Below are 22,503 nucleotides of genomic sequence, written 5' to 3'. Positions count from 1 at the left end.
AAAAACATGATTGCATTTAGATACACTTATAAAAGCTAGCTCCTACAGAAAACTTTAAATATTTCCCATTTCTTTGCATAAATAATATATGTTAACTAGGTACATAGTAAACTCATGAGTAACTAAATTTCTAAAATCATGATGACTGCCCTTCTAAGACAGTGGATATAGTTAACCATTTATGGATGAACTGATAGGATTTACTACTAGAAAATTAGTTATTACAGACAGATATTTTCGACAGATATTATTCTACAAAAATACAGATAGAATTTATGAGAAATTTTTTGTTGAAATCCAAAAAAAAAATTAACATAAATTACAGATAAAAAAAAATTCGTCAAAAATTTTGTAAAAAAATTAAATTTTTTTTATTAAAAATGATTACAAATAAAAAATTCATATGTAATTAAATAAAAAAATATTACATTTTATTAAATTACACACAGAAAAAGAGTCTGTAATTTAAAATATTTGGTCGAAAATGTTAAAATAAGAGTTTGCTCGACGATCTCCTCCTCATTTCACAAAACACCCCATCCTTCTTCGGCGGCGCTCCTCACTCATCCCCTCCAAAACCTTCATCGGCGGCGCCTCTCGCTTGTACACCACCGTTACCCCATGCTCTATCACACCCCTTGGCCAATCTCTCCATCACACCACTTCCCTAATCTCTCTCTTTTAATTTCGATGCTGATGAATTTTGCCACCTCTCGATGTCGTTTTCTGTCATTGCTCGCTGAAGCTCGTCAGCATCATCGCCGCTTCTACCTCTTCTTCTCCTAGCCGTTGATTCAGGTATGCTATATCGTCCCTTCCGATTACATTGATTCTTGTCGTCGCCGCTTCTACCTCTTCTTCTTCTACCAAAACTTTGATGGCTAAGATAGTTGTTCTGACTTCATCAAATGTGCACAAGGACTTTCTTCACTTACTTCCAAAGTTCCAATGTCAATTAGGACTTTCTTCACTGACTTTAATTTGACGGAGAAATGAAAAACGACGATGTTTACATGAACGCCGAAGATAACAACGAACCTGTATTATCTCTTTCTTCTTTTGTTGCTATTCTCTGTTTCTTTGAGTTCACCTGATTTCATTGAATCGCGCTTCTCTCTTTTGTGTTGCTCATGTTCGAATCCGAAACCCTAATTTTGATGATATGCCACTACTATTGTGAGTGCAGGATTTTGATGACATGAATAAGCGCTTGAAGAATATAGAAGCTGAAACTGCTAATCTAAAAGAGATACTGGGATCAGTAGCAGAATGCAGAAGATTGAACGGCAATGAATATCCTGCAATCAACTTCAGAAAGCACAGTGCGGTATTGACTGATTTTGGTGGCCTTGGTGATGAAAAAACTTTCAACACGAAGGCATTTCAATATGCTATAAGCAACCTGAGCCACTATGCATCTGATGGTGGTGCACAGCTTGTTGTGCCACCTGGCAAATGGCTCACTAGAAGCTTTAATCTCATCATCCATTTCACTCAATTTCTCCAAAAGGATGCTCTCATTCTTGCATCTCAGGTATATATAATACATATACATGACCATTTAATTTTTATGTTCATAATATATGGATGATGCATATTGATAGGATAAATCAGAATGGCCTCCACTTCCTGTTCTACCATCTTCTAGAAGGGGAAGAGATGCTCCTGATTGAAGATTTAGCAGCCTCATTTTTGGAACTAACCTCACTGATGTTGTAATCACCGGTAACTATTAAAAATAATTATATATATTTAGTTGATCATTTTGAAGTCTAAAAATTTATAACTATCTGTGTATTTATAAGGTGCTAATGGCACAATTGACGGGCAAGGGTCATATTGGTGGGCTAAGTTCAAACAGAACCAATTCAAACTGACTATACCATACTTGATAGAGATCATGTACTCTGATCAAATCCAGATTTCATGGAAACAGATTCTCAGGTGAAATTCCACCAGATATAGGCAAGTTAAAGAGTGTTCTCAAGATGGATTTGAGTGTTAACAACTTTTCAGGTACTATTCCTCCTGAGATTGGTAAACTTTCATTGCTAACATACTTAGATTTGAGCCAAAACCAATTATCTGGTCTAATACCAATTCAGGTTTCTCAGATTCACATATTGAATTATCTTAATGTCTCATGGAAGAATGAAAGCAGCAAGGAGCTTAGGATCGCTAATGTTAATGATAAAAAGTATTCCACGTACACTTACCCTGCTGATCCCAACCAGGTCCATCCTCAATTCAATTCTTCAATTCCTCTTTGTTTTTGTGTTTTTTTTTTAAATTATTATTATTATTATTATTATTATTATTATTATTATTATTATTATTATTATTATTATAGTTCTAATGCCAGTTGCAATTTTGGTGAGGAAAATAATTCCTTGGCAGTAAGTTTTTTGAGTTTGTTCTAAGAATGTTATAGTTGTATTTGTTTAGTCTATTACATCAAGTTTTTGAGTTTGTTCTAAGAAGTATTTGTTTAGAATTAACAAACTCAGAAAGAAGGTGACAGTGGTGCACAAAGCAAACATAATAAAGCAAGCAAATGGTCTGTTCTTGGTAGCATGTAGAGAGGTTACGCAAAAGTATCCTACAATCCAAACAGGTCGGCTTTGGCATCTAACCACTTCTATTATATGGTTATAGATCTATAGAATCTCTATCCAAGCTTATGGTTATGATTTACTAGAACTCTTTCTTCTATTTCACTGTTAATGCACTTGTTCCTTTTTCTTCTTGAAGGATTTTGAAATTGAAAACTTTCTGGTTCTTCCATTAAAATATGTTGACTCTTTTTCAAAATCTGAATCCATATTTGTTCTACAAGCTTCTAAAGATTCTAAAAAGTTGGTTAGTCAAGAAAAGTCTTTTGCTTGTGCTGAAATTGAGAGTTCTAGGGCAGTGGTGCTGAGAATTGGGGAGGCCCTTGAGGAACAAGAAAACGTTTCCCAAGCTTCTAAACCATATATTAGACATTCTTTGTTTCCCCATTAGGAGAGAGAAAGATGTTATTTGAGCATAAAATTATACATGTTAATATTCTTTGTAATGAACACTTCTGCCTAAGTATTATTATCCTTAGAAGATCTTAGATTCAATTATACATGTTAATATTGTTTCCTCGTTGATAATTTGAGAATGCAAAATATACACTATCTTTTCTTCTTCACTCCGAGGATGTGGATGGACTAGTAGAAGAAGTTCAAGAGGCTAGAAGAATCAAGTTGTTGCATCAGCCATTCAAGGTTAATTTGCTTTTGCTTCCTCAGCTGTTTGGGTGGATAGTTTTTTATTATATATTTTATTTTATTTTGCTTAATTTCATCATACTCCATTCTATGGCAATAACAATTAATTATATATTTTTTGACAAATAATTTTCTCTCTGCATTATATCATTGACTTGGGTATTAATTCACATACATATGTCCTGTTCGGCTACTACCTATTTTTTCCCTCCCCCCTCCCTTTCTTGCTCCCAACTGTAGACAATGGAAAATTTTATAATTGATTTTTGAAACATTTGATATCACGCCAAGTTGCCAACATGTCTTGAAATGCATAGAAATTTTTTTAAATGCTGAAGTTTTGTTTGATTTGTGTAAAATAGACTATAACATATCTGAATATTTATTACATTTTAAAACTATATCTTGTGTGTAGTGATATATTACTATGGTGTCAGACGTATATCTTATGTCTATCATAATTTCCAAATCTACAAGTCATTTTGGATACAGTACAACTAATTGTATCAGACATCAAATTTAAGACTAATAGTCTATGAATCTTCTTACAATCTTATGCTATAGTTTTAAACTCCAATAAACTATTGTGTATCACTATTTGAATATTGTTTGAAGTGGAGAGAATGAAACTAACTTTTTACACTAACTTTATGATGATTTCAAGTGATGGCCATGGAATATGAACTCCGCGCTCTAAGGGATCAAATTTGAGAATTTCAATTAAGCTTCAGAAGGAGGTTCGTAAGAGAAATTATTGTGGCACGCAGAAGAAACCCATGGGTCTTAGCAGAACAAGCCGCCAGGAGAAAGAGAAAATGTTGAATGGATCTTAGAAGAATTGAACAACTAATGTCCGGTCTATGCTCATGTACTTCCTTGTGAACCAATGTTGCTTGGGGATTATACTCTCTATATTTAGTTTAATTCTAGACTAGGTTTATGTTTATATTTAAGCTAATTTTGATAGTGGTTAGCTACAAGAGCAGATTGTTTTATACACCTTTAGTGTATGCTATAATATAGATGTTACAAGTTTTCTTTTTTTCAGTGGTGTTTGTTTAGAATAATAGTTGATGTCAATACACTTTGTTGATATATGGTTGTTACTTATTATTATAGTTGATGTATCAATATACTTTGTTTATGTTTTAAATTATATTGACTTGCTTGTTTATAGTATTTTTCTTTTAGTTTAATAATATGATGAATTTGTTTATTTTTTGAAATATTATAAATATTCAAATACAAATTATACAAAAATTTGTATTAAATTTATATTTATTTTGTATGAAAACAAGTTTATTTTGCAATAGAAAAACCTAAAAAATTTTATTTTACCTTACTGATGAATTTACAGACAGATTTTCTATCTATATTCAGAATGTGGGATGATTTTCCAAGATTCAAATTACACACGAAAAATCTTTTTGTAATTATCGACGAAATATCTGTAAAAAAATTCGTCTATTATTTCCGACGGAAAATCCGTCAGAAAATACGTCTCTAATTATCGACGGAAAATCCGTCTCTAATTACCGACGAAAAAGTTTGACGTTTCAGGGAAATGGAGGGGAAAATCTACTGAGGGAAAATCTGTCGGTAACTGGTAAAAATTCATCGCTAATTTTCCGACAGAAAAAATTCGTCGGTAAATAATTTTCGACGAGGCTTTACAGAGGGACAAAATCCGTCGGTAACCAAAAATCCTTCTGTAATAAAGACTAAATCTATCTGTAAATCTTTCTGTATTAAGCAATTTCTAGTTGTGGTTGAAGCTAAACCTAAACATCTAACTACAAATTCAGACTAAAAATAAACTAAAGCTATGCTTTTTGATAATTTCTACACCTGGATTTCTAAATCAGCAATTAATTAATGATTGTATATCTAGTGATTACATAATTGACCAATCAATGAGTCAAGTAAATTTGTATTCTCATACAGAAAGCATAAAACTAAGTACACATTTCAACAGGATAAAAAAGAAGCACATCTAATTAATTATCATAATCAATGTTTACACTGGGAGGAAGTCAAATGATATAAATAAAAATCTCAAGCATTCATATAGATAAGTTATTTTTGATAATTTGATTTTGATGCATGGTAAGCATGCAAAAGTTTTCACATAGGCATCCAATCACATGTTGCCCTATCATTCAAAGTATTTGGCCATTATAATAATTACCTCAAAATTCATAGAAGCAAGGAATAAGAATCGATGAGCTTATGTAACATTTTATATTGACACTTAATCTATATTTTTTGTTGTTACTTTTCCTCACATGTCCAAGAAAAAAATAATTAAAAGCATTTGGCCTCAATTTTTCAAGTAAACAATCCAAAAGAAATATTAAGGTGAAATTGATTGAAATTGACTATCAGAAACTACTTCTTTAGTTAGTTATTAGACTCTTTTTAAAATTATATTTAATAAAAATTATACCTTATCTCTATCAGTGAGGGACAATCCTTTCAGCTGAGCTTCCTGTACTTGTCTTTCATGGTGATTGATGAGGTTGAAATTTTCATAACATAAGTTCCTTCGGCAAGTGTACCAAATTACCAAGTAATAACTCACTGTTGAGTGAGGTTGATCCCACAGGGATTGATGGATTAAGCAACTTTATTTAGGTGATTTATCTAGTTAAGCTAATATTTGATGGTTTTGTGTAATTGAGTGAACAAAATTATGATCCACAAAGAAAGTAAAATAACAGAATGTAAATTGCTGGAAATTAAAGTGCTAAAAGTAAATTTGTGAAAGGTAAATGGTGGAAACTTAAATGACAAGAAAGTAAAGAGCTGAAACTTAAATGGCAAGAAAGTAAAAGCAAGAATGTAAATAGTTATGAAAAGTAAATTGCATGAAATGTAAATGGGTTTTGGGTGCTGGGAATCAAAGAAAACAAGAAACTTAAAGCAATTGAAAGGAAAAGGAATAATGGGTGAGATTCATTAGGGATTGGAGATATTATAATCCTTCATGAATCAATGGGTCTAACTTCATTCTCAATCATATGAAGTAGATCTATGGCGGACTGTAATTAATTGAGTTCCAATTCCTTGGCAACCCAATTTCTCTTAACATAACCAATTGCCAATTTCTTGATCTAATTGTTCATGAGAAGAGGTTAAGTTCAATTCTCTTATCCATAAGCCACACAAGTTCTCAGGAACTCAATTCAAACTAGGTATTTATTGATCAAGAGAGTTGTGAGAGAAAGTTCTTCAAACTAATTTCTATGATTCCCCTTCCGAGGCTTAATTACATAGAAATTCAAATGGATCTAAACCCCTTTCCGGTAGTGAATAGATCGGTTAAGCACGGAAGTTATCTCTTAGCTACAACAAGCGAATTGAGAAGAAGAAGAATTTCATTAATTCATCTGAATTACAACAGAGCTCCTCCCCCTAATGATATGGGGTTTAGTTCATCATTGCTCTGAAAAACCCAAAGGGAAAAGAAAAGTACATGAAAAGTAAAACTAAGTGCTGAAAGAAAATCCTAACTGGGATCCTCTCTGCAAAAGTCCCTTTTTTAAGTTCAAAACTCTCCTATATATACAATCTTCAGAGATGAGTCCTCAAGTACTTGGATGTGGGCTTTTGGCCTTAGTTAAAGCATCTTAGGAGTGGCTCTTTCTAAAGTTAACGCTGGCATTAACTCACTAACGCTCTCATACTTGCATGAGTGCCCTTGGAACTGGCGTTGGTACTAGCGTTAATAGCCTTGCTAACGCCACAAGTCTTCTTCTAAGCTGGCGTTAACACTGCCGTTAGTGTACTAACGGTGCCACCAACGTTGCCTTCAAACCCTTTCTAGCGTTGCTACTGGCGTTAACATACTAATGTGGCCATCAAAGTTCTTCTTGTTGTGCGTACGCACAATGCTTCGTGCGTGCGCACACTGGCCAATTTTCCTCTTGTGCATATGCACACTGCTCCGTGCGTACGCACACTAGCCAAATCTTCCAGCCCTAACTCGTGAAATTATCGAAGATGTTAGTGTGCTAACGGTAACACCCTAATTACCCTAAGCCTTACCCCACGTCGTAAAGCAAAAATTAATCAAAGGCTACGACAAGTCTAAAGCTTATACATATGATATATAAAAGAAACAATATATTCTAGAAGCCCGATGAAGGATACAGCTCAAAAATAGAATTTGAAAAGCGCAAACCGTACACCCGAAGCTACAAACTTAACGCACAAGAAATAGGAATAATATAGCAAAATATAAGAGTATAATAGTATAAATATCTAGCCACGGCTCGCAGAGTTTATGGTGGCTAGCTACATATAGACCATACAGAATTCTGAAAGTTAAAAAAACTTATACAAGTTTTTCTCTCAAAGTAAGCCTCTAAGCAAAAGTAAATACAAAAGTGAGAGATTAATACAAAATAAGCAAAAAGACTCCAAAACATATCCAGGATCCTCCGCTCTGTCACCATCTAAGCAACTCACCGAGGTGGATTGCGACCTGCATCTGAAAAACCACAACAGAATATGGTATGAGAACCAGGGGTTCTCAGTGTGGTAATAGTGTCCAGTGATGTAAGATATAAGACCCCGGGACGCCAGAGGCAATCCTAGAACTTCATATCCATCACAAGATTCATCTTAAAGCATAACTAAAATAGTAAAGCATAAAAGGGGTTGTCTATCTTAGGGGATTTTCTAATCTAACAGTTTTTCGCTATCCTACAGCCTTCACCAACCTATCCTCCATGCGATCCCATCGCCACCGCCTTCCGAAGCTCCTCAATCCCAGTAGAAAACACAATTAATACCAATGCAAGTAAAACACAAGTATAGGCATATATGGCAAGTAATTCAAGTAGGAAATTAGGCATCTTATACAGTTAGGCAAGCAATTACAAGTTGGCAAAGCAAACAAACAGATAGAAGATGCCCATGATGAGTGCCTGTCCTATTGGCTGTGATATCACATTGTCGGTTCAACTGCCAACCCGACACATCTCCATGGAGATGTCGCCCTTTGGAATCATAAGGGGAACGTCCGAGATATGGTACCCGGAACACCGTCCAGGATTTTGTGCCTGCACACTCTAGTGATCCAAAGGGATGCGAGCAGGATAGTCTTACCACAGACCTCACGTCTCAATGTAAGCGGGACAAACCACCGCCCTTACGCCGCTGCCGCTACCTCAACAAGCGGGATCCAACCACCGTCCTTGCCAAGCGCATAGCGTCTCAACAATCTCAATTCAAAATGTTACAGTAGTGGTATTTTCAAAAATTCATTATTTTAATATATTAATGATTCATCATTGCAACTCCGAGTCCTCAACTCATCTCAACCACTGTCCATTCAAAATTTCCATCCCAAACTCATTAGTTCATCAGTTTCTCAACTCATTGCCAGTAATCACCAAATTCACTACTCTTTCTTCTGTCTCAACCAAACTTATCCTCAATACACCAGAAACCTAAGCCTTTGTTCTTTAACTTTTACGGGTAATACCCAAATAATTCTACCCAAGACCTTCTCTATGTTTTAACATCCAAAAACAAGCCAAAAAGTCTTAAATAGGTGTCACAGAAGTTTACAAGCTTGTAGGGAAACTGAAACAGTTAAAAACAAGAATTTAGTTGAAAAACAGGGCATGTGCGTACGCACAGGGCTGTGCGTGCGCACGCCCAGAAAAATTTTCAAAATGTGTGCGTACGCATAGAGGTGTGCGTATGCACAAGTGTAAAATTTTCCAGTTCTATTTGCTCGATCAAGGCATGCAAATGCTCTCAACAGAATGCACCTTCCAACGTGTGCGTGCGCACAAGTCTGTGCGTGTGCATAGCTTGCCAAACTTCGTTGGTGGAGTATGCGCACAAAGCGTGATGGCACTCCCATCAATAGCCATGTTCCCGTGTTTGCGTGTGCACAAAGCTATGCGTGCACACAGCTGTGCGTGCACACACAAACTAGAAATCACAAATTATGTAGCATTCACAGAATTCAGATTTTGATACCAAACTTTGAATGATCATAACTTCCTCTACAAAAATCCATTTTTTTCAAACTTTATATCAATTTAAAGATTTTTCAATGAACTTTAATTTAAAGTAAATTTCAAAAAATTTATAAAATTGAGGCTCAAGTTATGAACCTTCAAAGTTAACCAAAAATTCATTTTTACCAAAATTTACAAGTTTCTCAATTCCTTGAAATATATAGCCAAAACCAAATCAAACCATTCCAAACTCTAATTTACATCCAAATCTACCCTTTTGTGTCATAATTCACCCTTCATACCAATTTCCCACTCACATTGCAATATCATCAACCTCAAACATCGAATATGTCACACTAAAGCCATTTTTAATCCACACAATCATCCACCATCATCATAGCACTAACAATCATCATGATTAAACTCATTCAACCCCAGTCTCACTCTTCAACATCATTTTATCAACATTAACATCACAATTCATCAAAATAGCCAAAACTCATCAATTCATCATGCATCATATCTCAACAAATCAAACAACCAATACAATCCAATCCTATCCTATGGGTCACTAGCCTAACTGTCCAGAAATATTATATACTACATAGAGGAAACCAAAATTATACCTTGGTCGATTCCCAATATGTACCAAAACCCAAATTGAGTTCTATTCAAGCTTCCAACCACAACCAAGCCACCAATTCAACTCCAGGCTCCAAGTAAAAGCAAATAATCACAACTTCAAGCTATAAATACACATAATTCATAACTAATCAACCTAGGGTTCAATTTAATCACAATTTCACAAAGGTTCAAGACACTCTTACCTTACCCAACAACTTTAGAAGCAAAGCCCAATAGTAATCAAGTGCTAGAGTGTACCTAAACACCCAAAATCACAAAATTTCAAACAATACAAAACCCTAAAAATTCAAAATTTTGTAGAGCTCTCCGCGGTGATTGTGTGGCTGCAAACGGTGCGGCGATCGGAGTTCCGTAGCTCAAGTTATGAGCTTGGGAAAATGATGATGAATAGTGACAATGGAAACCCTCTTCTCTCTTCTCTTCTCAGCTGTGTGGTGTTGTGTTTATGGCTAATAGGTTTATTAATTGGGTTATATATGTTGGATTTGGGCCCAACTTAGGCCTGGTCCAACCCGTTAGCATTTTTAGCCCGTTTGCCCTAACTTTGGGCCAAACCTTTAAAATTAACGCCCGATTTTTTACTTTAATTATTTTTTCTAAGGTTTTCCACTATTTTTAATTATTCTCGCATGGTACCAGACAGATTTAAATCGGTTCGACCGGTTTGGCTGCCGGTTCATGGTTTTACTCGGTTTTTCCAAGAAAATACATTTTCGGACTCAGAAAAATCTACTGAATCCAAAAATCATATTTAAATTCTCCAATTCTCATTTTAAATTTATGGATCCTATTTTGGGAAATATTAATTATTTAATTAGATGGTTAATTTGTCTCGGTTCTTACACTAACTTGGGTAGCATTAGCATACTAACGTTGGCACCTCCCTTCTTGTGTCGAGGTGTTTATGAGCTAACTCTGGCCACTAACGTTGCCTTTCACCTTGAGTCATGTTGGTGCTGGTGTTAGTGAGCTAACTTGGCCACTAACGCCAGCTTTCTCCTCTTTCTTGGCAACGTTAGCACTAGCGTTAGTGGGCTAACTTGGCCACTAACACCAGCTTCTTCTCCTTGCCAATGTTAGCACTGGCGTTAGTGGGCTAAATTGGCCACCAACACCAGCACCTCTTCCTTGAGTCAACGTTAATCATGGCGTTAGTGGGCTAACTTGGCCACTAATGCCACAGCCTCTGCTTCTTCTCTGCTTTTCCTTTGCTTCTCCTTGCCTATTGACAAACCCCAATTTGACGGTTTATTTTGTATTGAGTTTAGGGGATTTTATCACCTTTTACCCACATTTACTCAATGAAATAGCATGGTTTTGTATATTCTCCTTTAATTGTGCTTAAGAGTGAAAACATGCTTTTTAGATCTTAAAATAGCTAAATGTAATTTACCTTGATTCCATTAGATGCCTTGATATGTTTGTTAAGTGATTTCAGATTTAGGAGGCAAAGATTGGATCAAGGGAATGAAGAAAAAGCATGTAAAGTTGGAGAACTCATGAAGAAATGATGGAACCAAAAAGCTGTCAAGCCGACCTCTTCGCACTTAATTGACCATAACTTGAGCTACAGAGGTCCAAATGATGCGGTTCCAGTTGGGTTGGAAAGCTAACATCCGGGGCTTCAAAATGATATAAATTTTGCCACATGTTGCTTCGCGTTCAGGGGAGCGCACGCGCACTTTGCGCGCGCGCGCCGATTCTGTCCGTGGCCCACTTTAATGAAATCGTCCCCAGCGGTTTTAGGAGCCATGTGGGCCCAATCCAACTCATTTCTGATGCTATTTAAGTCAAGTATTGAAGGGGAATCAAGATACTTTAGATACTTTTGATCATTAGCTTAGTTTTAGGAGTTAGAGTTAGTTTTAGAGAGAGAAACTCTCACTTCTCTCTAGGATTAGGAATTAGGGTTAGATTAGGATCTCATAGTTCTAGGTTTAATTCAAGTCTCCTTCTACTTCTACCTTCAAATGGTGATTGCTACACTTTGGTTCTTCTTTCTATCCCTATCCTCTTGTTGTAATTTCTCTTATTTTGTCTCTAGGTTTTGTAATTGAGATATTCTTGTTCTTTTGTTTCCTTTTAATAATGCAATTTGAGATAATTCATGTGAATGTGATGTTGTTGATTGTTGTTTTGTTAATTCTTTGTAATTGTTGGTTGTTGATTCCTTTTATTCTTACAAATAAAAATGCCTTCTTTCATTACCCTCCAAGTGTTTGATGAAATGCTTGAGAGGATGTTAGAGTAGGATTTTATGTTCTTGGCTTGAGAAGGTAACTTAGGATTTCTTGAGTCACTAGTGTCCAATTGATTGCTAGTTGATAGCCATTAACTCTAGCCTTCTCTAATCCAATTAGTGGAAAGCTAGGACTTATGGACTAGGATTGATATAACTCACTTGACTTTCCTTTGTTGATTGATTTAAGGATGACTAAGTGGGATTAATCCTTGCAACTACCATACTTGTGGCTAGTGATAATGATGAAGACCCTTGACAACCAAATCTTGCCAAGACCATTTTGTTAATAAAGTTTTCTTACCATTTACTATTCATGTTTCTCCTCTAAAACCCCAAATATAACTCACAACCAATAACAAAACACTTTATTGTAAATCCTAGGGAGAACGACCCGAGGTTTAAATACTTCGGTTTATAGATTTTAGGGGTTTGTACTTGTGACAAACAAATTTTTGTATGAGAGGATTATTGTTGGTTTAGAGACTATACTTCGACGAGATTTCATTTGTAAAATTCTAAACTGTCAAAAATCCAATCGTCACCTATCATCAACCAAACAAGTGCATCAAAGCTTTTCCATAATCACAAGATAATGCATCATTCATTGCATTAAGTAATTCTTGCATAAATCTCGTAAAAATATTTATAATTCATAATACTTGGTTGAATCAAAACATTCATACATTACTCATCCAAATGCTTGCTTATTGACTAAGAAAATGCATGAAACCAAGTAAAAACTATAGAAAATGGCTTGTGAAACTAGCCAAATATGCCTAAGCATCAGTGATCCACTTCTAAAACTTGAGGCATAACATGCAAGCCCCAAAAGACTTAAGAATTATAGAAAGCACCAAAAAACACTAACCATTAACTTCCAAAAGGTACTTCTCCTCCCATTAGTTAAAGAATCCTCAGAATCATTGGATTTGGTTGTCAAGTAGTGTCTTGCCTCAATTTGTTTGCCTAAAATTCTCGCTGCCACTAATCCGCGGTGCAATCTCTTATATTTGGTTGTCTTGCCTTTGTTGTTTCAAGATATTGCAAACCAAAATGAAGAAGTCAGTAAAACAAAAGGTCAACTATTGCTACCTTACCTAATCAGAAAATATTTAGTAGTACAGTTCTTAATGTTATATTTAATAAGATTCAATTATTCAACTTTGAGGGAATGCAAATAATGGATAAACTTACAGGCATCTCTGTTCAACCTTGGAAGTTAAAACTTGTTTCTTATTTTATTGTTCTTGTTGTTGTTATCATCTCTGTTCTATTCTAAAAGAGAAGGCATACTCAAAGAAGCCATGATAAAAAAAATGGATCACTGGATTGTTATAACTTCAAATACGGAAATTCACTCAATTCAGGTGGATCAACACAGATTCTTATAAGTCAGTGTTTTATGGTTAAAAGGATTACTGTGGAAGAAAAAGGTCAGTGAAGAGACACAGAGAAAATTGTAAGTCTCCATTTTTGAGTTTGTAGAAGAATATCTTGTTATATCATACTTTATTTTACTTATTGGTTTTTGTATGCAAAAGTCACTGCTCTATAATACAATAACAATTCCTTTTTTTGTGGGATGAAAGCTTCTTCTCCATATAAATTTTTGTAGAATATTCAATTTTTATGACTTGCTTATTTTAATTTATGATATTTCTAGCAACTTTAGGATAAAAATTTGGTAAATAATGTTAATCTAATTATTAACCATCAAAATTTCATGAAAATTCTTTGAATACTAGAGAAATTCTTGAAGCTTCTTGGTACTAGACTAGCAAAGTGATTATTATCAGCACAAACGGCTCTAGTGGTCCCCCTGAGCAGATTTGGGGTGTCAAATTTCCAATTAAATTATTTTCAAATACTAAAAAGATCATAAGATTGGTCATGTTTCTTATGGCCAGTGGAATGCTACCTTTAAGATTGTTGAAAGACAATTCAAGCAGCGAGAGCCTCTTTAAGTTTCCTAGCAACTCCTTAATCATTTGCATTCAGAAATTGAAATCTTCTTGTTCTTCCACCCCTTTTGAGTCTTTTTCTTGCTTTTCTTTCTTCTTTTTGTTGATCCTTCTTCTTTGACAGTGGACTTTATTTTGAGATTTTCCTTCTCAATGGTCAACACTTCAATTTCTTCTTGATTTCCCTCATCACTCTACACAGTTTCATTCTCCTTTGGCCCTGTTGTGTTGTTTGTATCTTGTTTTGGAAGGTAATCAATGATTGTCTTGTTGGTTTTTTTCTTCCATTGCAAGTCTTTTTTATCAGTCTCCACGCAGTTTCTCTTTTCATCAATGTGTTGTGTTTCTAGAAAGACATTCAAGGTGATGCTTTCATCATGCATTCTGAGGGTCAGCTCTCCTTGCTCCACATCTATAATGGCCCTTGCTGTCGCCAAGGATGGTCTTCCAAGTATAATGGAATCACCTTCATCCTCATCTGAGTCTAAGACCACAAAGTCTGCAGGGAATATAAATTTGTCCACCTTAACTAGAAGGTTCTCAATCACACCCCTGGGACATATCACTGACTTGTCCACCAATTCTAGAGACATTTGTATTGGCTTCACTTCCTCTATGCACAACTTTTTCACCAAAGAAGAGGGCATTAGATTGATAATTTCCCCTAAATCACACATTGCCTTGTTGATGATTATACTGCCAATGGTACAACGTAGAAAGAAACTTCCAGGATCTTCAAGTTTGGGTGGAAGCCCTTTTTGAATTAGTGCCATGCATTCTTCAGTGAGCAATATAGTTTCTTTCTCGTGCTAACTTCTCTTCTTATTGATGAGATCTTTCAAGAATTTTGCATATAGGGGCATTTGCTCTAATGCCTCAGCCAGGGGGATGTTGATCTCCAATTTCTTGAAGACTTCAAGGAATTTAGGGAAGTGTTGGTCCTTCGTCTCCTTGTTGAACCTTTGGGGATATGGCAATGGAGGTATGAAGTTCACTCCCTGCCTTTGTTCCTTGGTTGGTTTTTCCATTGCTTCCTTCCCTTTTCTTGAGATTTGTGGTTGGTCTTCCTTTTCTTAAGCCTGCTTGCCTGCTGTCACTTCTTTGCTGGCTTCCTCTTTCTCAGATTGCTTCTTGTCATTTTCCTTTGGCTTCTTCGTTGCTCCTTCATCTTTCACCAAGATCTTTCCACTCCTCAGTTGTATGGCTTTGCACTCTTCTTTTGGATTAGGAATGGTGTCACTTGGTAATGAGCTTGATGGTCTCTCAATAGCAATTTGCTTGGAAAGCTGTTCAAGCTGCCTTTCTATATTTTTCACGGAAGCTTCTTGATTTTTTATTGTAAGCTCTTGGTTCTTCATCATTTTCTCCATCAAGAGCTCTAAGTTGGTGATCCTCTGAGAGTCTTGTGAGATTGGTTGGTTGTGAGATGTTGAGGGTTGATGGTAAGTATTTTGGTTGGTGGCTTGGTTATTAGATGGATAATAGTTGGAGGTGGGGTAGTTATTTTGGGGTTTTCTGTAGGAATTGTGGTTATTGTTTTGCTGGTTGTAGTTCTAGTTATTTCTTAAAGTGTTTTTATTTGAATTCCTTTGCCATGGTTGCTGATTCTGGTTGTGGCTATCTCCGCATCTAAGGTTTGGGTGGTTCTTCCAGGATGGGTTATAAGTGTCACCACAAACTTTATTTGATCCAGAACTTTGGTTGTGTACATATTGAATTTGTTCTTTCTGTTGATTCTCTTTATTCTCTTCATTCTGCCCCCATGTGATTGGTGGTTGGCTTGTGACATTCACTAATGCAACTTATATGCTATCAATCCTCTTAGCTATTTGTTCAAATTGTTGATGAATTTGCTGCTGCATCACTTTGTGTTGAGCTAGGATCATGTTTACTCCTTCCAACTCTAGCACTCCTTTCCTCTATGATAGTTGGTGTTGTCTTTGGTGAGCAAAGAAATATTGGTTGTTTGCCACCATATCAATGAGATTTTGGGCCTCTTCTGCAGTCTTCATCAGTTGCAAAGAGCCTCCAGGTGAATGATCCAATGCTTCTTGAGCCTTCAAAGTGAGTCCTTCATAGAAGTTTTGAAGCTTGTCCCATTCAGTGAACATGTCTGGTGGGCATTTCCTGAGCAAGGATTGTATCTCTCCCATGTCACATATAAAAATTCAGCATCCAATTGTGTGAATATTTGCACTTTAGTCTTCAATCTAATAATCCTCTAAGGTGGGTAAAATTTAACAAGAAACTTGCTCACTAGATCCTCCCAAGTGTTAATGCTCTCTCTTGGAAATGTCTCTAACCATTGAGTAGCTTTGTCTCTGAGGGAGAATGGGAATAGCAACAGCTTGTAGATGTCAGGATGCACACCATTATATTTGACAGTATCACAAATCCTCAGGAAAGTGGATAAGTGTTGGTTTGGATCTTCAAGTGGTCCTCCTCTAAAAGAGCAGTTGTTTTAGACCAATGTGATGAGTTGTGGCTTAAATTCCAAGTTATTTGCATTGACATTTGGAGTAAGGATGCTACTCCCATAATGCCTTGGGTTAGCAAACGTGTAAGAGGCCAAAACTCTTCTCTGAAGTGGATTGTTGTTGTTGGCCACTCCTTTTTTATTAGCATTGGAAGTGTTTCCTTCCATCTCTTGGAATTCTTCCTCAAAAACTTCTTCACCAATGACTCCTTTCCCTCTGGCTTCTCTTCTTATTCTTCTCAAAGTTCTTTCGTCAAGATCACCAGAGTTAAGAACCTCTCTTTTTGCCTCTGTCATACAAACAAAACACAAAAAACACAGAACCAGAAAACCAGTGAAACTTCACTCTATTGTTAGAGTGAGGTTTGGTTATCTTAAGCAAAAATTCAAACAGTTAGTGTGTTACTCAAAAATTAAAGAAACAGAAAAAAAGTGCTTGATCTAGACCTCCACCTTCCTTAATCATTGTCAATCTAATCAATCCCCGGCAACGGTGCTAAAAACTTGATGTGTGGAAAATGATCCAACACTAAACTCACCGGCAATTGGATCGGGTCACATAAAGTAATAATAACTCACATGAGTGAGGTTGATCCCACAGAGATTGAAGGATTGAGCAATTTTAGTTAGGTGGTTGATTTAGTCAATCGAACAAAAGTTGATTTGAGTGATTTGTATCCAACAGAAACTAAATTGCATGAAATTTAAAGGGAGAGGGATAATTGACAAGAATTTAAAGTGCATAAGAAATAAAAGAGCTGAATCTTAAAGTGCAAGTAATGTAAATTGCAGAAACTTAGATTGCAAGAAACGTAGATAGTTGAAACTTAAAGTGCAAGAAATGTAAATGGCTTGAATCATAAAAGGATTTGGGAATTGGGATTGCAGAAATTAAACAAGAAAAAGTAAAATGGCATTAAATAGAGAAGTAAAGAGAAGTAAAATGCAACATATCTAAACAGAAAAGTGGAATTACGTGAGAAACCAACAGAAAGCAAAATGTAGCTTAATTGCAATAGCTAAGGGAAAAGTTGAAGATCTCAGGGGTGGAGGAGACTAGAAAACGAGTCTACATCTGAAGTCCTTCCTTGATCCAACAGGAGAATAATTGCAGAGAAGTAAAAGATAGATTGCAGAAGAAGTAGAAATGAAAATAGTAAAGAGACCTTAGCTCCAAACCACAATTCCTTGAATTATGCAGAAAATTAAACAGAAAGAGATCTCAAGGTGAGATTGAAACAGAATTTCTTCAATTCTCTACTCAAGATTCAAAACAAAGATGAAGAGAGTAGAGGCAAGAATAAGAAGAAGAGAATTCAGTTCTCTCCTTAATTCCCAAACCTCCAAAGCTAGAAAATAAAGTTGAAAATTCAAAAGTAAGCAAAAAGGTCCTCTCTAACTCAAACTAACATCTATTTATACACTTCCTATTTTTGAATTTTTGAATTTGGAGTGGGCTTTTTAATTTGGTGAAGAATTGAATTAAATTAGAATTTTGGTTGAATTTTTGGGCTATAGGTCACACTCCCAAGATCAAGCTCGGTTCATGGTAAGAGCGGAGCTTTGGTGTTGCTTGTGTGTTGTGCACCAAGCCTTCCCTGGCCATGTCAAGCGCGCATTCCTTCTTGTGACAAGGGAGTAACGCTCAACTCTTGGCAAGATCTGAGCTTGCTCCTTGTCTTTAGTGAGGGCCATGGTTCGAGTCCTTGGAAGAGCATGTGTTGCCCATTCTTCTTGTCACATGAGTGGCGGCTAATGCCTTGCTTCCTTGATGCCCTTGGTTCAAATCTGGTGGAGTGCAAACAAGCCAATTTTGACTTGTTTTTCTTGCAAAGTAGCGCTGCAACCTTCCCTCTTGGCCTTGCGTTCGAATCTCATGGCATGCACTAGCAAACTCTTTTTCCTTGATTTTTCTTGGAAAGCTCCCGATAAAGCTCTTGGCAAGAGCTGAGCTTTGAAATTTTTCATTGTTTCCTTGTTGTTGTGTAGCGCTCGATTCTCTTGGAGAGCGGAGCTTTCCCTTGCTTGGCCTTTGGTCCTTTGAGTAGTGCTCCTTGTGAGAGCTCTAGGCTCTTGGCAAGAGCTTTAGGCTCTTGCTCCTTGTTGTGCCACGCTTCTTCCCTCCTTTGGCTACACTTTTTGTTTCTTTTGAGCATGCTCCTTAGGCCACGCTTTTCTTATTTTTTTTCTTTTGTTCACCTACAAGTAATTAAAACAACCTATCAAAGTATCATTAAATTCACAAGGCTCATAATTCATTCAAAAACCAATTAATTATAGCTTAAATCTCATGATTTAGTGTTAAATAAAGGATGGTTGATTGATTCTACAAAACCATACAATTCCACTCCAAATTACTTACTTACAATGCAAGAAAGTGCATAAAACCTAATGAAACAAGTGAAAAATGCTTGAAAAGCTAGCATAAGATGACTTGTCATTAGGAACCCCAAGGGTTGAAAAATAAGATAGTCAGATGCTACAATAGCCAAGGAAAACCCAGGGGGAGCTGAACCCACAAGAGCTATCTGAGACCAGCAACGAGGTGTTCCTTAGAAGAGAAGCAACCAGGAGTAAGGAATTACTAGAGCAAGGGAGAAAAAAGATGCCAAGAGGATAGAGGAACAAAAAGAGCCCTATAGAGAACTTTTCTCCAGGAGATAAAGTGATATATGTCCATCATCCAATAATCCCACCTCATCTCCCCACCATTCCATCTCAGCTACCTTAGGTGTATACCATCAATAAGATTCTCTCCTTAGAACATGTGGAGATTCTCAAGGAAGCAACTGGAGATAGATTCACTGTGAGAGGGGAAGACTTGAGGCATTATCAACCACCCGGAAAGAGGCCAACCGTCAAGCTAATAACGTTAAAGAAGTGGGAGGCAACCCATATTTTATAGTTTTTTCTTTTATTTTGTTTCTATCTTTTGACAGTGGATAATAAAGCTAGGTTCATGAATTTCAAATTAATTTTGACAGACGCTTAAGTGAATCCTTGTGTGTAACATATGGTGAACAACAAGTTTGGTGTTCAAGGCACACTAAGAGGATGTATACACAAATCATATCATGCTTATCTTAGAGAAGTGGTCAACTCTTCTTGCACTACATAGTCACAAACTAAGTTTGGTGTCACTGATAAACCACTATTTTATGGTTTATATTATGTTTAATTGAGTGGTTTTTATCAAATTCTTGCCCACTTTTTCATATGATTAGCATGATATTACAATTCCTTCCCAAAGTTGTTCTATGGTTGAAAACTTGCTTCCTAGAGATATTTTTATTGTGTATTTTAATTCTCCTTTATACCATTCAATGTCGTGATCCGTGTGTTAAGTGTTTCAGGTTTCGTAGGGCAGGAATGGCTTGGAGAATGGAGAGGAAGCTTGCAAAAATGGAAGGAACACAAGAAATCAAGGAGATGACTAGCGAACACTGATGCGGACGCATGGCTCATGTGACCGCGCGAAATGGAGAAATCGCAGTGACACGTTCGTGTGCCTGACGCGAACGCGCGGATTGAAATCTGCACAGATGACACGAATGCGTGGACAACGCGTACACGTGGCAAGAAAAAACGCCGGATGACGCGATCGCGTGGACGACGCATATGCGTGACATGCGTGATCTACAGAATTAACAGAATACGCTAGGAGCGATTTCAGGCCGCGTTTTGACCCAGTTTTTGGTCCAAAAACACAGAATAAAGCCAGCGAATATGCAGAGACTCAATTCATACTTAGCAGAAGCTGATAATTCATAATTTTAGGATTAGATGTAGTTTTTAGAGAGAGAGGCTCTCTCCTCTCTCTTAGGATTAGGATTTCTTCATCTTTTCAATTCCAGGTTTAATATTCCTTTACTTTACTTTATGCTTTCTTCTACTTTTATTTATTCTATTACTTTAGTTGATTACTTGATGTTGCCAATTTGGTTTATGGATTCCTATGTTCAATCTAACTTTCTATTTAATATAATTCAAGGTATTTCAGATATATGATTTTTATTTAGCTTTCTATATTCTTGGCTTTGGTTGAGTAATTAGGACTCTTGAGTTATGAAACTCTTTTGTTGATTGATAATTGGAAGTTGCTAATTGACTTGAATTCCACTAACTCTAGTCTTTCTTTGGGAATTGACTAGGACTTGAGGATTCATATTGATTTATCCACTTGACTTACCTTCATAGTTAGAGGTTGACTTAGTGGGAGCAACGAGCAATTCTCATCACAATTGATAAGGATAACTAGGATAGGACTTCTAATTTTCATACATTGCCAAGAGTTTTCTTAATTATTTATTTTTTTTCTTGTCATTTAAATTACTTGTTCCTTATTTCAAAAACCCAAAATAAAATATATCTTTTTCCATAACCAATAATAAATCATACTTCCCTGCAATTCCTTGAGAAGACGACCCGAGGTTTGAATACTTCAGTTATTTATTTTTATTGGGTTTGCTTAAGTGACAAACAAAACTTTTGTACGAAAGGATTCTCTGTTGGTTTAGGAACTATAGTTACAACGTGATTATATCTGTGAATTTCTTTACCAATAGAAATCCGATCGTCAGTCATCAATGTTGCATACATAAACAAATAGATGCGTTCGATGAGTACAGACCATTCTCAGAAGGAGTTTATATGAGTGGGACTGCATATAATATAAATACTCAAGCTAGGCTGGGATATTTAGTTGGACAACTACCCAACTTGCACCCTGGGATCACAAGATATGAAGACGTCCAGGATGAATTAGCACAGATGGAAAAAGAAAGAGCCGAAAAGAGTCATGAATCAGTAAGGAAAGCCTTAGAGGATTGGAGAAGGGCCAGAGTGGCACGAATGCAAGATAGCACAAGTAGACACAACGAGAGAACCCCAAGGGAAGGGGACAAGCAAGGGGATGGATAGGAGCACACCATGAGTAAAAGGTGGTGGAGTTTTGTTCTCTATCTTTCAAGTCTAAAATAAGAAAAATCATGTATGAAATAGAACATGCTTCCATAGTAGCTTAGGAATTTTAATTCTGTCTTTAAGTTCATTTCTTCAATAGTGTTTACTAGCCAGTTCCCTGCTCTATCTTGATTAAATGTATGCTCATCCCTTATGATAAATAAAGGAGAATGTTATGAAAAACAAGAGTGGAGTCCATGTTATAAAAGTAAAAGTCTCAATCTTTGTGGTGGTAATTGATTAGCTAAGTTGGTTCAGCAATGAGGTATAAGGACAATTATGTGTTGTGAATCATATGCTTGAAAATGCATCCTATGAAATTAGCTTAATAACAGATCCCAATAAGAAATAAACGATAGAGTATGAAAAAGAAAAGAAGGAAAGAAGAGACAGGAAAGAAAAGAACATGAAATAAGGCTAGGCACCAAGGGTTTGAACCTTGAGGCATGTGTCTGTGGTGCTTTTGTGCAAAGGATCTGTTTGGATGAATAAGTTCTTAGGAGTGCTTCATTACTTGGTAACTTGGGTTAACTAACCCGGGATTATCAACTGAAAATCCACTGTCAAGAGCAACCTTGCTATAAAGCATTTAGTCACCCAAAGAGGTACTGGACACCAAGGTCTCAAGAAAGAAAATAGCAAACCATATGCTTGTGGTGTGTATGTGTGGAGGAGAGACTTGAGGGAGTAGGTCCTTAGGGGTGTTTCAACACCTAGTACCTTGAACCAACTGGTTCGGGAGTGCTGGCTGAAAGCTTATTATAAAGAGATGCCTCAACACAGAGCACCTAGCCTAAGAAAACAATAAGCTCTTATAGAAAAGAAAAAGGGATCAAGTGAATAATAATCTCATATAATGCAACCAAGTAAATGTTCAAGGACATGATAAGGTCCTAGAAACCAGCAAGGGAATAAACCTAAGTTGCCATGCATGAAACCCCATGAGCCAAGGACTTAACTTCCACAAACAAGGACTTGTTTA

At 36.3% G+C, this 22,503-nt stretch overlaps 1 protein-coding gene across 23 annotated transcripts; it reads left to right on the top strand.

Moving 5' to 3' along the window:
• Nucleotides 1-462: 462 nt before the first annotated feature.
• Nucleotides 463-4,388, top strand: LOC112710979 (probable polygalacturonase). Of its 23 annotated transcripts, none has more exons than XM_072202978.1 (8): nucleotides 481-798; nucleotides 960-1,040; nucleotides 1,187-1,534; nucleotides 1,605-1,725; nucleotides 1,806-2,016; nucleotides 2,106-2,234; nucleotides 2,493-3,254; nucleotides 3,922-4,388. In XM_072202978.1, the coding sequence occupies exons 2-4, from the start codon at nucleotides 993-995 to the stop codon at nucleotides 1,671-1,673; spliced, it is 465 nt and encodes a 154-aa protein (XP_072059079.1). In that variant the 5' UTR covers nucleotides 481-798; nucleotides 960-992; the 3' UTR covers nucleotides 1,674-1,725; nucleotides 1,806-2,016; nucleotides 2,106-2,234; nucleotides 2,493-3,254; nucleotides 3,922-4,388. The 23 variants fall into 23 exon arrangements, 19 of the variants coding, with proteins under 19 accessions (XP_072059085.1, XP_072059086.1, XP_072059079.1 ...); XM_072202971.1 differs by having other exon boundaries at nucleotides 497-798; nucleotides 1,615-1,725; nucleotides 2,508-3,254; XM_072202970.1 differs by having other exon boundaries at nucleotides 497-798; nucleotides 1,615-1,725.
• The last annotated feature ends 18,115 nt before the right edge of the window (nucleotides 4,389-22,503 follow it).

The sequence above is a fragment of the Arachis hypogaea genome, chromosome 9 (assembly GCF_003086295.3).
Source record: "Arachis hypogaea cultivar Tifrunner chromosome 9, arahy.Tifrunner.gnm2.J5K5, whole genome shotgun sequence".
Lineage (NCBI taxonomy): Eukaryota > Viridiplantae > Streptophyta > Magnoliopsida > Fabales > Fabaceae > Arachis > Arachis hypogaea.
Note: the sequence above shows the minus strand (reverse complement) of the source record. Positions and strands in the feature narration are given on the sequence as shown.